The following is a 16,223-nucleotide window of genomic DNA, read 5'->3' as shown; positions in this document are numbered from 1 at the left end:
GTCCCATATACGGAGAGAGTGTGCCAAACCTATTTGGGCGCTTTGAAGGAGGCAACCAGGGTACGGAGGAAATAGGGGTGGGGTGAGAGTCAATCAAATCTAAAGTGGCCCATAGAGGCATTTGATATGTGTTATGAAGGTGGGATAATGGAGCTATATTCGCTGCAGTGTAGTAGGCCTGAAGATTGGGGACCGAGAAGCCCCCATTGATCCGTCGAGCATACAGAATCTGCTTATTGATCCAGGGTCGAGAAGAACCCCAGATGAATTTTAGAAGCTTACGTTGGTGAATTTGCAATATATAGGGGGCAATCGGGACTGGTAGCACTCAAAAAAAATACAACAGTTTCGGGAGATAGGTCATACGAACGGCAGAGATTCTACCGAACCAGGACAACGGGAGGTGAGACCAAGAGGATAGTATATCAGTGAGTTTTCAAAGGAGAGGAGGAAAATTGGCTTGATAGAGACCATCGTATTTAGGAGTGAGGCGTATACCTTAATAGGGAAGCCATCAAATTGGAAAATTTGCTTTTAGAGAGGATAATTCCAGGGGGGAAAGATTTACGGACATCGCTTTCAACTTAGTAGAGTTAACCTGAGAACAGGTTAGGCAAGGAAATTTTGGGAGCTGTCAGGGTTAATAGGATGTCATCCAAGAACAAGGAAATCTTATGATCAGAGCCCGTGACTGCAATTTCTTTTATATCTGGATGTGAACGAATCGCCTCTGCCAGCGGTTCCATAGCTAGAACAAACAAGAGAGGCGAAAGTGGGCAACCTTGTCGAGTGCCCCTCTGGATAGGAAAAAATAGAGGATTCAAACCCGTAGTATTTAATTTTAGCCTGAGGGGCATCGTACAAAGCCGCTATTCAATGTAAAAACAAAGAACCAAAGCCATAATGACGGAGTACTGACATAAGATAAGGCCAAGACAAAGTGTCGAAGGCCTTGTTCACATCCAGCAATAAAAGCATAGTTTCCAACGAGCGGTTATGGGCTAAGTGCTGCAATTGAATGATTCTCCTAATGGCATCCCCTGCCTGTCTCAATGGGACAAAACCTACCTGATCTTTTTTTAATTAATCGGGGGAGGAAAGAGTTCAAACAATTAGCTAGAATTTTAGTGAGGATCTTTATGTCGACATTAATTATATGGGTCATAAGTTGGCCCAAGAGGAGTGGTCACGGTCAGGCTTCTGCAACATCACTACATTAGCCGTCAGAAGATCAGGCGAAAGAGTCTGACCATTTTTAACAGAGTTCAACATAGCTGTCAAGGGTGAGGCTACCACATCCACAAGCTTTCTGTAGTAAAGAGCCGTAAAGCCACCCGGAACCGGCCTCTTACCTATTTTTAGGTCTTAAATACATTGTCAGACTTCAGATTCCTGGATATCATGGTCCACATGTGCCTTGGATAAGGTAGGTAGCGAGATACGCTGCAAAAAATCTACCCTATCCTGTTCGCTAGTAAAATCTCAGGCAGAATACAAGTTGGTGAGTCTATGCCGGAACTCGTCCAATATCCGGACAGGGTTGCTGATAAGTATATTATGTCGGGTGCGTAAGGTAAAAGGAGTGGGTTTGGGGTTAAAAGTACATAACCGTTTGGCCAGCATCGCATTAGATGCTATCTGTATGATATGACCCCTGAGCACGGCCTTATAGGCCCCCCAAAGGGTCACCGGAGAGGAGACAGAAGTAGAGTTGAGACGAAAGTTTTCTACAGAAGCCTTTAAGAGGTCTTCCTGAATGTCCGGTAGAGATAGTAGCGAGTCATTCATAATCCAAGAAGAATGTCGGGGATTATGCACTAAGGACCGGCAGACCACTAGAAGGGGGTTATGGTCTGTCCAAGGGGCCGCAAGGATGGACACCGAGTCTATTAACGGGAGATGTTTTCTAAGCATTAGCATATGGTCAATCCTAGAGTGAGAGTGGTGCGGGTGGGAGTAATATGTATAATCTTTTCCCAATGGGTGAAATTCCCTCCAGAGGTCTACCAGATCATGAGAACATAGGGAGTGAGAAAAAGTTTTCGCTGCAGATGAAGTAGCCACCCGTTCTGAAGGGTATTTGTCCAGTACCGGGTCCAGAGCTACATTGGAGTCCCCTGCTAGAAGTAGGGTGCAGACATGAGACAGGAAGGGTCCCGGGTTAGAATTAGGAGCATAATAGGTCATTATGGTAACTTCCACATCCTGAATAGAGCCCACGAGCAGAAGGTATCTGCCATCTGGGTCAGCTATCTGTTTGACTGTTTGATAAAATTAAAAGGGAACGATTTACGAAAAGCTATCAAAACGCCCCTCTGTTTAGTCAGACCATTAGCCAAAAACACCTGGGGGTATTGGGCTTCAAAGTACCTAGGACTAGAGGTGGAGGAAATATGAGTTTCCTGTAAACATGCTACGTCAATATGTTGCCGTTTTAGGTACTTAAATATTTTCACCCTTTTTTGTGGTGAGTTCATACCTTGAACATTTAAGGACAACCAATGGAGAGTCATGGATGAAAAATAATTAGAGGCATACCTTTGTCTCTAGATGCAACCCCCGTGGACTCAGGGCAGAATAAAGGAAAGGGAGAGAGTGGGGAAAGAAAAGGAAATTAGCAGAAGAGAAGGAGAAAGATAAGCACAATAAAGCCAAGGTAATCTAATTTTAAACAATACAGTAGTGCAACCAATTGTGGGTCCGAAGGCCCACCAGTAGGTCGGTGGTTGACTAAGACCATAGTCCCAGCCAAGTGCCGACACTCTGGGGGCGCAGTGGTCCACCGGATCCACTCGGATTATTTAGTCATTAAACCATAAAACAGAAATGCATAAAAAAACGAGCACTTAATATAATGTAAAATAACAATCACAAAGTATTAAAAGAAGAAGCAGTGATTTCCAGCTTTAGAGTAAGAATTGGATGAACCGCTTCCAGGGCCCCCTTGAAAAAACAGGGAGGGCCCTTAGGAGGCAATCAGCAGAGAAATTAAGCTGGCTCAGGTGCTAGTACCAACTACTCATAAAAGAACTGTTATAGCAAACCGTAACAACCAGCATAAATATGCAGGATTGAGTATAGCTGGAATCATCCACGAAAGTCATGAAGGATAAGGGCACACCCGATAGCCCACGATGGGCGACGAGCAAAACCCCAGTCCACATGAGTTAGAATTATTCAAGGATGACTCCAAGGCATCAGCCAGCTCCCCAATTACAGGCCACACACCATCTATCTAATTGGGTGACCTAGGGCAGAAGACCTGCAACCGTCGAGTCGGCCATGTTGAAATGTAAAACAACAATTAAGTATACAACCAGAACAGTTGAGAAAAAAAAAAAAACATAAAAAAAGTTTGATACCAGTAAAGCAGCTCTAGAGAGCCTCCCCGAGGCTACCGGGGGATAAGGTCGACCACCAGGAACATGGCCGAAGTGGGCTACAAATGTGAAAAAAGTACCTGAGAAATAACTCAAGCCCAAATTGAGGTGGAAAACCCAAGCGTAGGGAAGTTCAGTTCCTCATCCATTGGGGATGAACGGAGATCCAGCTGAAGGTCCTGAAAGTGACATCTCAAATCGGGCAGGGAGGATCAATTTAAAATAATCTCATGGAATGTGCCGAGGCTTTAACTCGGCAGTGAAAGATCTCCGGTCTTTACATTTTAACAGAGGTACAAACTACATTTGTCTGCATACTGCAGGAAACGCACCTCCAGGACCAATGGACTCCGGAGACCCTGGGTTAGTGAACATTTTCACACGACCTACTCCAATTACGCCCGGGGAGTAAGTATTCTAATTCGTAAATCCCTGCCTTTTCGAGTACTGGAGGTGCATACTGACCCAGATGGGAGGTATGTTATGCTGCATGCTAGCATTTATAATAAAAAAATGGTTCTGCCTCCTCCAGCCTCGATTGCTATACTAAATGACATTATGACCTTGGCTTTGCAATATGACACTCCAGCTGTATTTCTGATTGTGGGATTTCAACATGGTCCCTTGCCCAGGTCTGGATAGATTACAGGGGACTCCGCAAAGAGCCTCTGCTTTGAAGCAATGGGCCTCCACTTTTGTCTTGACAGATGTGTGGCAACATCATCATCCAGACACGAGAGAGTACACAAATGCCGATCTGCCATATTTAAATCCCTCTCATGGATAGACTTGACCACTGACAGCCTTCGCTGGGTTACTGCGGCGTGTATGCTACTGTGTGGGGTGTCAGACCATGCTTCACTTAGCATAACTCTCTCCCTGTCAACTACACCTGCAACTAGGCTGTGGCATCTTTCCAGGTTTTGGGAAATGGATTGATTGGTTGCGAGAACCCATCACGGAATCTGTGTGTAACTACTGGGCAACGAATGGGGACACTAAATCTCCTATGATACAGTGGGACTCTTTTAGGGCGTGGGTTGGACAACGCTGTATCCTGGCCTAGGCCAACAAGACCCAGGCCTGGGGCAGCACTTTGCAGGGGGGCAGCACAGAAAGAGTCCCCGCCGGCTTGCACTACACTATTAGTGTAAAGCAAGCTTCTTCTATTTTTGACTGTCCTATCATCCTGGACCACAAACCTTCCTCACTGTGCTACATGTTTTCTGCTGCACCATTGGCATTGTTATATCTTTTTAGTTCTCTCCATTACATTTTCAGAAATTTGTAATTAAAGTAGAACTATAGGCAACACTTTTTTTTTTTCATTTTGGATAGAGTAAGGGAGGGTTATAGCCCCTGTCAGTTTATTTTTTACCATCCCTGTCCCGTTGCAGAGATTTCCCGTCACTTCCTGCCCCATTGCCATATAGGAAGTGAGAGGAAATCTATTTCTGTCCCCACTTGGAAATTTCAGGGTGGGTCTTAAACATAAAAGGGGTGTGGCCTTAACTGGAAGGGTGGGTCATATTTAAATTAGGGGGTGCACGAGTTTAGTCAGGCCTAGGGCAGCACAAAACCTAAATATACTACTGGGGTTAGAGGAGCGTACATATCTCGCATTGCGACACTGCAATCTCGCTCGTTGAAATTTCTGGAGGCGGAGGGGCTGGAGGCAGTCTGTTTCCTCTCCAACTCCAGTTAGGTATCAGGTTTTGCAGAGGACCCTGCGACAACTCTCTCTTCTCCGTGTAGAGAATACGAAAAAGGCCCTCTTCTACTCTCAACAAAAAGTATTTGAACATGGTGGTAAAAATGGCAGGTTGTTGGCATGGCTGGCAAAAAGCCAGAATCCCACAAACTATATCGCTAGTGTCAGGCATGCAGCTGGTCAATTGCTGGTGGCCCTGGATCTTATTAATCAGTGGTTTATGCAATTTCTTCAGAAGCTGTATGAGTCCAGGGTGGCGTATTCAAATACTGACTTGGCCGCCTTCCTGGACCTCGTTAAGCTTCCAGTGCTGGATGAGACAGATAGGAGGACCTGGAGGCAGACATTTCTTTGGAGGAGATACAGTTGGCTATTGGGAGCTTGCAGGCGGGTAAAACCCCAGGTTAGGATGGGCTACCTGCCGAAGTTTACTCTAATTTTGCTGAAATTGTAGCCCCAAGCTAAAAAGCCATTTTTTCTGACCTGTCAACTCTGGATACTCTCCTGAATCTATGGAAGAGGCAGTCATAGTGTTAATTCCCAACCCTGGCAAGGATACCCGTGGCTGTGCCTCCTACAGGCCCATTTCATGACTGAACTTTGATGCGGAAATCTTAACAAAAGTGCTCGCTCTTCGCTATCTACTGTCATTGAAGAACTGATACATGTAGATCAAATGGGATTCATGCCGGGCAAGGGAACAGACATAAACCTGAGACGCCTATTCTTATGTAGCAAGGTGTCACTTTATAAATGTAGCTTATAGACTACAGTTTGTGCATAACAGGAACTCAGCTCATTCTGGTGTCCATTTATCATATTGTTGCAGTTTGTTTGGTTCAGCTATATGGGGACCAATGCATGATGGACATTGTAGTACAGAGAGACAGACTCTATTACTGTGGATTAGAAATGGACTACAATGCCCACAGCGCCACTGTGCTACCAAAGCGCATTGCGCCACGCACAGCCTCCTGGTTGAGTATTTAAGGTGAGGGAAGTCTTTGCTCCGGCCTCTTGGGATGCCATCTCAGGAGGCCCTCATTGAGTGACTTTAGGCCGGAGAAGCCTGGGCCTAAAGCTGCGGAGACCGGACCATCTGACGGAGGGATCCTTACCACAGCTGTGTTGGTCGGACCTGGGAGAGGAACCGACCCACGCTCCACAGCATCCAGAGTCGCCTATCCACCGGCACCTTGTGAGCGGCTGCGCGGAGGACCAGGGACCAGAAGCTGAGGAGAGACCGATAGCCAGGAGAGCCCAGATGGAGCATACCAGCGAGGCCTCATTTGGTGCCCATCAATATAAATAGCTGTTTTGCAGGAGGGTGATTCCCATAGTCTCACTTACACTTTCTGGAAGTTGCCGTGCCACAAGTAGGGACACATTGCACCCCGGAGGGACATTGTGCTTTGGGAGGATCAGTGCCTTTATTGTCCTCACACTACCTACTTTAAAAGGGATTGTAAAGGTTAGTTTTTTTATTTTCTAAATAGGTTCCTTTAACCACTTGCCGACCTCCTCATGTAAATATACGTCAGCAGAATGGCACGGACAGGCACATCAACGTACCTGTACGTGCTCTGCTTGACGTGGGTGGGGGGTCCGATCGGGACCCCCCCCCCCCCCCCGCTACATGCGGCGGTCGGTAAGCCTCGGGGAGCGATCCGGGACGACGGCGCGGCTATTTGTTTATAGCCGCTCCGTCGCGATCGCTCCCCGGAGCTGAAAAACGGGGAGAGCCGTGTGTGAACACGGCTTCCCCGTGCTTCACTATGGCGGCGCATCGATCGAGTGATCCCTTTTATAGGGGAGACTCGATCGATGATGTCAGTCCTACAGCCACACCCCCCTACAGTAGTAAACACACACTAAGTGAACACTAAATGTTACAGCGCCCCCTGTGTTTCACTCCCAAACTGCAACTGTCATTTTCACAATAAAGAATGCAATTTAAATGTCCCAAAAATGTGTCAAAATTGTCCGAAGTGTCCGCCATAATGTCGCAGTCACGAAAAAAAATCGCTGATCGCCGCCATTAGTAGTAAAAAAAAAAAAAAAAAAAAATGCAATAAAACTATCCCCTATTTTGTAAACGCTATAAATTTTGCGCAAACCAACCGATAAACGATTATTGCATTTTTTTTTACCAAAAATAGGTAGAAGAATACGTATCGGCCTAAACTGAGGGAAATTTTTTTTTTAGATATGTTTTTGGGGGATATTTATTATAGCAAAAAGTAAAAAATATTGCATTTTTTTCAAAATTGTCGCTCTATTTTTGTTTATAGCGCAAAAAATAAAAACAGCAGAGGTCATCAAATACCACCAAAAGAAAGCTCTATTTGTGGGGAAAAAAGGACGCCAATTTTGTTCGGGAGCCACGTCGCATGACCGCGCAATTGTCTGTTAAAGCGACGCAGTCCCGAACTGTAAAAACCCCTTGGGTCTTTAGGCTGCATATTGGTCCGGGGCTTAAGTGGTTAAGCTAGTGCATTGTTGGTTCACTTACCTTTTCCTTCGATTTCCCTTCTAAATGTTTTTTTTCTTTGTCTGAATTTATCGCTTCCTGTTTCTCCTCAGTAAGCTGTTCTGGCTGACTAAACACCGTTCGGATGATGGTGTCAAGTTTACTGATGAGAAACAGGAAGTGAGAAATTCAAACAAGGAAAAAAAACATTTAGAAGGGAAATCGAAGGAAAAGGTAAGTGAACCAACAATGCACTAGCTTAACCACTTCCATACCAGGCACTTACGCACCTTCCCGCCCTAGCCAATTTTCAGCTTCCAGCACTGTCGCACTTTGAATGGCAATTGCGCGGTCGTGCGACGTGGCTCCCAAACAAAATTGGCATCCTTTTTCCCCCACAAATAGAGCTTTCTTTTGGTGGTATTTGATCACCTCTGCGTTTTTTTTTTTTGCGCAACAACTAAAAAAAGACTGAAAATTTTGAAAAAAAATTACGTTTTTATTTTTTTCTGTTATTTTTTTTGTAAATAAGTACGTTTTCTATTTCAATTACAGGCACTGATATGGCGGCACTGATGGGCACCGATGAGATGGCACTGATGGACATCGATTAAGTAGTACTGACGGGCACAGATGAGGTGGCACTGATTGGCGGCGCTGGTATGCGGCACTGATGGGCACACATAGGCGGCACTGATAGGCACACATAGGCGGCACTGATGGGCACACATAGGCGGCACTGATGGGCACACATAGGCGGCACTGATGGGCACTCATGGGCGGCACTGATGGGCACTCATGGGCAGCACTGGGCACTCATAGGCGGCACAGATGGGCACTCATGGGTGGCACTGATGGATACTTATGGGTGGCACAGATGGGCACTGATAGGTGGGCACTGGGCATGGATGGGCACTGTGGGGTGGCACTGATGGACACTGTGGGGTGGCACTGATGGACACTTGGGGTGGCACTGATGGACATTGTGGGGCAGCACTGATCTACCCATGTTGCCAGTCAGTGCCCATTTGTGGGCACTGATTGGCATCTTTTTTTTTTTTTTTAAAAAGCTTTTTTTTTTTTATAAGACTTTTTTTTTTTCAATGCTTTTTTTTTTTTTTGGCCCACCCTGGTGGTCCAGGGTGGGCTTCCCTGGTGGTCCAGTGTGGCGATCCGAGGGGGGGCTGCGCTGATAAACTATCAGCGCGAACCCCCCCCTGTCAGGAGAGCCGCCGATCGGCTCTCCTATACTCGCGTCTGTCAGACGCGAGTGAGGAAGAGCCATCACCGGCTCTTCCTGTTCACATCGTGATCAGCCGTGGTCGACACGGCTGATCACGTGGTAAAGAGTCTCCGCCGGAGGCTCTTTACCGAGATCGGAGATGCAGGGTTTCAGACTGACACCGCGCATCACCGATCGCCGCGCTGCGCGCCCCCACGGGCGCGCGCGGCATGAAATCCTGCAGCACGTCCATGGACGTCCTGTCAGGATTTCAGAACCACTTCCTGGACGTAAATCGGCCATAGGCCGGGCGGGAAGTGGTTAAAGGAACCTATTTAGAAAATAGAAAATTAACCTTTACAGCCCCTTTAAGTGTTTGTTCTTTCTTCACATCTCTTGTTGGATTACAAATTACTAAAGTGCACCAACTAAAGCTAGCAGAAGATAACCCTGAACTTGAAGGAGCAATCATCAATTCAGTTCTTGTTTAAGCTGACACAGCAGGACACGTGTCAGTGGAACTGTCCATTGGAGGGAGCCAAAGATCATACAAACTCATAGTTTGCCATTTTGGGAGTTGGGTGAGACCTAGTGGAGAGGTGTCCCATTGCTGGCATCATTGCATTGGGGAATTGCTCCACTGTGTACTTACTCAGGTCCGACCTCAGGTTGTGTTACTAGGACCTTTTTGTATAGCCTAATTCTGAGCCTGTTATAAAATTCTATACCATTGACTCTTACAGGGCCCTGTTTGAAGTCAAATGTTACCTGTACTGTATAACCTTTGTTTATTTTCTTCACCAAGTAAACTACTCATCCTTGGTTAAGCTATCTCTTGTGTGAGACTTTGTCTGTTGCATGTGTGGAGCAGGAAACCAACAACAAGGTAACAGTTTTCCTTTACACATATACTGGTATAGTACCGTATGGTATTATTGTAGCTTTTTAAAAGCATGCAACATGAAGGCCTCCTCTGTCTGCAAATGGGGAGCCAATTAACACCGTCCAGCAGCTGTCAATTACTTCAATGCATGCAGGAGGGAGGAGGCAATGAGGCGGCCTGGGTTCCGGGTTTCACGCTGGAACGCACGAGGCCGATGGCCTCAGTAAAAGGTGGTGGGCGGTACCACTTAGGGGTGAGGAGAAGCAGCTATGGAGACAAGATTTTGTTGAGAATCCTTTACTGGAAATGTACCTAAAGTCTGGAATCCATGACATTACCAAAGACTGGGTTCCTCCTTTCTGATGCTTTTCCAGGCTTTAAAGGGGTGTTCCAGACAATTTTTATGTTTATTAAAAGTCAGCAGCTACAAAAAGTGTAGCTGCTGGCTTTTAATAAACATACACGTACCTGCTCCAGCGACGCGCCGGCCGGGGCTCCGCTCCTCTCCCCCCCTCCCCGGCCGGCGTCTTCATTTCAACTGTGGGCACCTGGCCGTGACAGCTTTTGGCTTCACGGCCGGGCACCCACTGCGCATGCGTGCGCGGCCCGGCGCTGCGCCGTCTGATTGGACAGGAGATCGCCTAGGACCTGTGATGTGTCCTAGGCAATTGCCTACAGGGAGGGGCTGCTGTAGGCGATTAAGCTTAATCGCCTAACCAGCCTCTCGGCGGAAGGAGGAAGTGGGACAGGACGTCCCACTCCTCCTGAAGCCCCCACTCCCCCCCAAGAAAAATTACATGCCAAATGTGGCATGTAAGGGGGTGAGGAGTGGGATAAGCGGAAGTTCCAATTTTGGGTGGAACTCCGCTTTAACTGCAGCTGGCTACAGTTGTTCTTTGTTTGTGGGTCTTTCTGCCTTTAGTTTCGCTTTCAGCAAGTGAAATGCATGCTCAAATTGGGTTGAGATCAGGTGATTGACTCGGCCATTGCAGAATTTTCCACTTCTTTTCCTTCAAAAGCTCCTGGGTTTCTTTTGCAGTGTGTTTTGGATCATTGTCCATCTGTACTGTGAAGCGCCGTCCAATCAATTTTGCTGCATTTGGCTGAATTTGGGCTGACAGTATATCTCTAAACACTGCAAAAGTCATCTGGCTGCTTCTGTCACATCTTCAATAAAACACCAATGACCCAGTGCCACTGGAAGCCATGCATGCCCATGCCATCAACCTACCTCCAACATGTTTTACAGCAGGGTTTGACAAACCCCAGGCGCCAGGTCGCAATTGCGTCTAGAATTAGCGACCTGGCGCGGCACAGCTGGGGTATCCTGTGTCTCCGTGCGATCACGTCGGGCCGGCCGGTTATTGAGGCCTATGCTTCCTTCTGTGATCTGGCGTCATCATGTGGTGGCCGTTGGTATGACAAGAAGAAAACCAGCAATGCTAATGGGGCTTCCTGCCTGTTTTACTGCCCATCCATCTCCTTCCCAAAGTGTTTGCAGCCGTCATCTGGCGCCTTTTGCCTAATGGTGAGTGTGGGGTGGCTGGTTTAAATAGCTTCATTATAGCCTTTTTTTTTGTAATAGCTTTTATTATTTTTTTTCTAAGTAATTTAGTAATAATTTTCTAGCAAAAATAAAATAAAAATTTACTTAGAAAATAAATACATAATGTTTGGGGTTTCTAACACCCTTTAGAATAAAATGGCGGTCATTGTAATACTTTGTCACACCATATTTGCGCAGCAGTCTTACAAGTGCACTTTTTTTGAATTTTTTTTATTTATTTTTTTATTAAAAAAAAGTGTAAGACAACAGTAACGTTAGCCCAATTTTTTTTTGTGTGAAAGATAATTACGCTGAGTAAATTGATACCCAACATGTAACGCTGAGTAAATTGCGTCCGCTCGTGGAATGGCGACCAACTTTTACCCTTTAAAATCTCCATAGGTGACGTTTAAAAAAATTCTACAGGTTGCATGTTTTGAGTTAAAGAGGAGGTCTAGGGCTAGAATTATTGCTCTACCAATTAAGGCGATACCCAACATGTGTGGTTTGAACACCACTTTCATATGTGGTCGCTACTCACGTATGCGTTCGCTTCTGCACGCTTCTGACAGGGCGCGTTCCTGGCGCCTAACTTTTTTTTTAGCTGGCTCCTAGATTCCAAGCAAATTTGTCAAGCCCTGTTTTACAGACAACGTTGTGTGCTTTGAATCATGAGCTGTTCAAAGCCTTCCCCACACTTTTCTCTTCCTGTCATTCTGGTACAGATTAATCTTACTTTCATTTGTTCGAAGAATGCTTTCCCAGAACCCGTTTGGCTTTTTTTAGATGTTTTTTTGGCAAAGTCTAATCTGGCTTTTCTATTCTTCAGGATTATGAATTGTTTGCACCTTGTGGTAAACCCTGTGTATTTGCTCCCGTGAAGTCTTCTCTTGATTGTGGACTTTGACAATGATACGACCACTTCTTGGAGAGTGTCCTTCACTTGTCTAGATGTTGTGAATGGGTTTTTATTTACCATAGAGAGGATCCTGCGACCATCCACCACTGTTGTCTTCTGTGGACGTCCAGGCCTTTTTATGTTGCTGACCTCACCAGTGGGTTCTTCTTTCCTCAGAATGTACCAAATTGTTGTTTTGGCCACTCCCAATGTTGCTGCTATCTGATGGATTTGTTTTTGAAGCCTTGCAATGGCCTGTTTCACTTGCATGGACAGCTCTTTGAAAGCATGATATAGGTTCAAAGCAATAGTTTTTAAATGCAAATACCACACTTAGAATCAACTCCAGACCTGCTTAATTGATAGAGAAATAAATAGTAGCTAACACCTGGTCATAAAACCGCTTTCGATTCAATTGTCCAATTACCTTTGGTCTCTTGAAAAAAAGGGGGGGGGGGTGGCTATTCTTAAGAGCTGTAATTCCTAAACCCTTCCTCCGATTTGGATGTACATACCCTCAAATTAAACCAGAGAGCGTGGGCTGTCAGCCCATATCCATTAGAGAACTATAGATTGAATATGTTTTGGTAAATACCTGAAAAACTAAAATTATGCATGTATCCAAAATATATATGGACCCAACTGTAGACTGATAAAAACATGAACGGAATATTCCACAAAAGCCCATCAAACAGGTTGGTGGAGGATTGGTTGGTAAACATTGAATAGTGTGTACCTTAATAACATCAGGACCAGTAACACAAAAAGGGGAAAAACACTGCTACACAAACCTCACAACAGGCAATATGACTCCTATTTTACAAAAATGCCAAACTCCATACAATGTACTGTACCTGGCTTCAGAAAATACACTTTCAAAAAGTAATTACATTTTTTGAAAAAATTTGTTTAATTAGGCAACAACTCGAATACATAGTAGTAGAACCAGCAGAAATATATGATGCAAACAAATGGCTCTTATTAAAGAATTTGAACTTTCATATCCTCTTCAAGTTTCATCAACGGTTGAACTGTTGCAATCTGGCTTTAAGTCGCTCCTTAAGTTCTGGAGGGATGGGCATATTCTGCATCTCTTTTACTCTGAGAATTTTCTCATGTGCTTCTTGGAACAGCTCGGCTCCAATTGCTTCTTCCACTCTTTTCTTCCAATCTGCCAACTTTGATCTGTTTTCAAAAGCATCAAATCCACCAGCAACAGGCTGTAAAATTATAGAAGTCGTGTGAAATCTCATATTGGGTTACAAAAAGGATAATGCATAAAAGTATTCTGAATCTGACCAACAGATTCATTTATTTATTTTTTCAAAATGAAAAAGCTCTTGCTAGTCTTTTTTTCTGGTTTTGGACAGTAGACAGGAAAAGCCTTAAAGTGATTGCAACAAAAATATTTTGAACTGTTGGTATAAAGATATGAAACCGCCCATAATATCCTGTACCACCACTGCGCCAAAGAAAAAAAAAAAGTGAAAAAAAAGCTGCCACTTAAAAAATAATAATGGTAAACTGAATTTCAACCTATAAACCAAACTGTGAAAATAGGACAAAAATTTAGCGCTCATGAGATCAGTACCCAAGTACCAATCACTAAATAACTGTTAACAAATCACTAGTGATAAAACTTACATATACCGGTATATAAAATAAATAGTCCCACGTGACATGTGACTAATTAATAAATAAATTAATAGTCCATAAAGTGAATCTTGTTTGAATATCACTTCACTTTATGGACTATTAATTTATTTATTAATTAGTCACGTGTTACTATTTATTTTATATACATATAAGTTGTATCACTAGTGATTTGTTAACAGTTATTTAGTGATTGGTACTTGGGTACTGATCTCATGAGCGCTACATTTTTGTCCTATTTTCACAGCTTGGTTTATAGGTTGAAATTCAGTTTATCAACAAAAATATTTTACTTACCTGCTCTGTGCATTCCTGGACCCATCCCCTCTGCCAAGTGCCTCCATAACAATCTGCTTGCTACGGGGCAGTAATGCGGGCTCGATCCAGAGACACAGAGCGCCGCTCAACCCCACCCCGAGCTCTCTCCTCACAGACTGCGATTAACAGCAGCAAAAGCCAATGGCACCCAAATGCCCTGCACCTTCTAAGGCTTAAATGAAATTATTGCTATATTTACTCTGAAAATAGGAATTTACAGTACGTATAGGCATTTTTTCTTGACCACATGCAAAATTTGCTGTTTTTTCACAATTCGTGGGTGCTCTACGAATGTAACTATCGTACATTTCGGGGATCGATTTGTATTACATTAGCTCTTCCACACTTGTGATGTCAAAGAGCAAAAAGCAAGGCATTCCTTGGATTTGTCTTGTCCCTTTGGGGGAATAGGGACAAGCTAGGTAAATGAATACATGGACATAGGGAAATGAATTAGCCAAGATACTGCAAACTTCAGCCACAACATTTACAAGGGAAGGCAAAAAAAAAAAAAAAAAAAAAACACAGAGGCCATATACCTACACTAATGCCTAGTTAAAGCAAAAAAAAAAACATTTGAAAGTGTAGGATAAATTTAGGCCACTTCACACTGAGGTGCTTTACAGACGCAAAAAAAAAAGTGCCTCTCCTGTCACTCCAGTGTGAAAGACTGAGTGCTTTTACACTGGAGCTGTGCGCTGGCAGGACGCCAAAAAAAAAAGTCCTGCAAGCAGCATCTTTGAGGCGCTTTAGCAGCGGTGTATACTCCCCTCCTAAAGCAACCCTGCCCATGCAGAGGTGCTTTGCATGCGCTTTTAACCCTTTTGCGCCGCTAAAACGTTGGTAAAGTGCCGCTAAAAATAGCGCGCGCTTTACCGCCAACACCCCCACGCCTCAGTGTGAAAGTGCCCTTAAGGTTCAGGTCAGATTTGTACTGGCATGTGAATCACATTAGGGAGAATGCACATCATGTTCTGGATGTACAATCCACAAGGAAGTCAATAAAAATATCTCCAAAAGTGAGAAAAAATTCCAACATTAACAATTCTTACTGGGAAATGTCACCTCTACTTCTGTTGCAGGACCAGTTGCTATACCAGAATCTGAGCAAGGTTTACTTAATTGGGCACACAGACACACTGAAAATCTGACAGTTTCTTACCTATGCCCACTCTATCCAACTCTAGATGTTTTGGCTGGAGTCAACTAGTGAAATGTTATGCATTGACATTTTTCCTTCCGCTTCTACCTGTACACTACAATAACCCCTTTCTCGGGTGAAATCTCTACAGAACGAGAACCATATTTTGTGGCCATTCTAAGCCGTGTTTCTTTAGATCAGGCAATACTTATGGCTCATGACTGCTTTGTAAAAATCCTGTCACAGATGTTGTATTGCTGTGTCCTAATATAACAGCAAGTAAGTGTCCTTGAACCCATACAGGGTGCGTTTGAGGACCCACACGTCATATTAGGACACAGCGGGTGTGTCAGTGCAGCCACATGTCCCAACAGATATGAATGGATGCATGAAAAACACATGTGCACCCCTGTGCCAGGAAAACACGGACCTGCAAGGGGCCTGCAATAAAAGTGACCTGTCTGAATGAGCCCTTAGAGAGCTCTGTGCTCATAATTACCTTTACAGTCACAGGGTGCCAGATACAAATAAGCCTGCCACACTGAAAAAGTACTACTTGAATAATGGATACAGTAAGCAATACAGGGTGAAGGTTGAAATATCCTAGCTGGTCACTTACCTGCATGATCTCCACAATAGCCACTAGATCGGCAATAGAGATCTTATCACCAGCTATGAAAGGTTTGCCAGCCAGGAACTGTTGTTCTATAGTAGTCAATGTGGTATTAAATTCAGCCACCACAGGCTCCAACTTCTCAGGTTCAGCTTCATGGCCAAGGAGAAAGGGAGTCATTACCTGTTAGGTAAATAATTTACATAAATTACAAAACAGTATAACCATACAGGTTATGGTTATACTAACCTTAAAGGGTAGTATGGTGTACACAATAGGGTTATGCCAACGATAATAATGTAGTATTGGAGCTAAGAGAATGCAGCAAAAAAAGGATAGGAAGACAATTGTTACCATTAGGTTCAACGGCCATTACGTTTAGTAAACA

General features: G+C 44.4%; 1 protein-coding gene across 1 annotated transcript in view; it reads right to left on the bottom strand.

The window, feature by feature from the left end:
• Positions 1 to 12,996: 12,996 nt before the first annotated feature.
• The window catches only part of GSTT4 (glutathione S-transferase theta 4), a 57,506-nt gene continuing 54,279 nt past the window's right edge, over positions 12,997 to 16,223 (bottom strand). Inside the window, exons 4-5 of the mRNA XM_040349156.1 lie at positions 15,842 to 16,018; positions 12,997 to 13,330 (exon numbers count right to left, since the gene is read on the bottom strand). Of these exons, the coding sequence (XP_040205090.1) occupies positions 13,130 to 13,330; positions 15,842 to 16,018 (378 nt within the window). The 3' untranslated portion in view covers positions 12,997 to 13,129. The remainder of the gene's footprint in view (positions 13,331 to 15,841; positions 16,019 to 16,223) is intronic.

Source organism: Rana temporaria, chromosome 1, assembly GCF_905171775.1.
Source record: "Rana temporaria chromosome 1, aRanTem1.1, whole genome shotgun sequence".
Taxonomy (NCBI): domain Eukaryota; kingdom Metazoa; phylum Chordata; class Amphibia; order Anura; family Ranidae; genus Rana; species Rana temporaria.
Note: the sequence above shows the minus strand (reverse complement) of the source record. Positions and strands in the feature narration are given on the sequence as shown.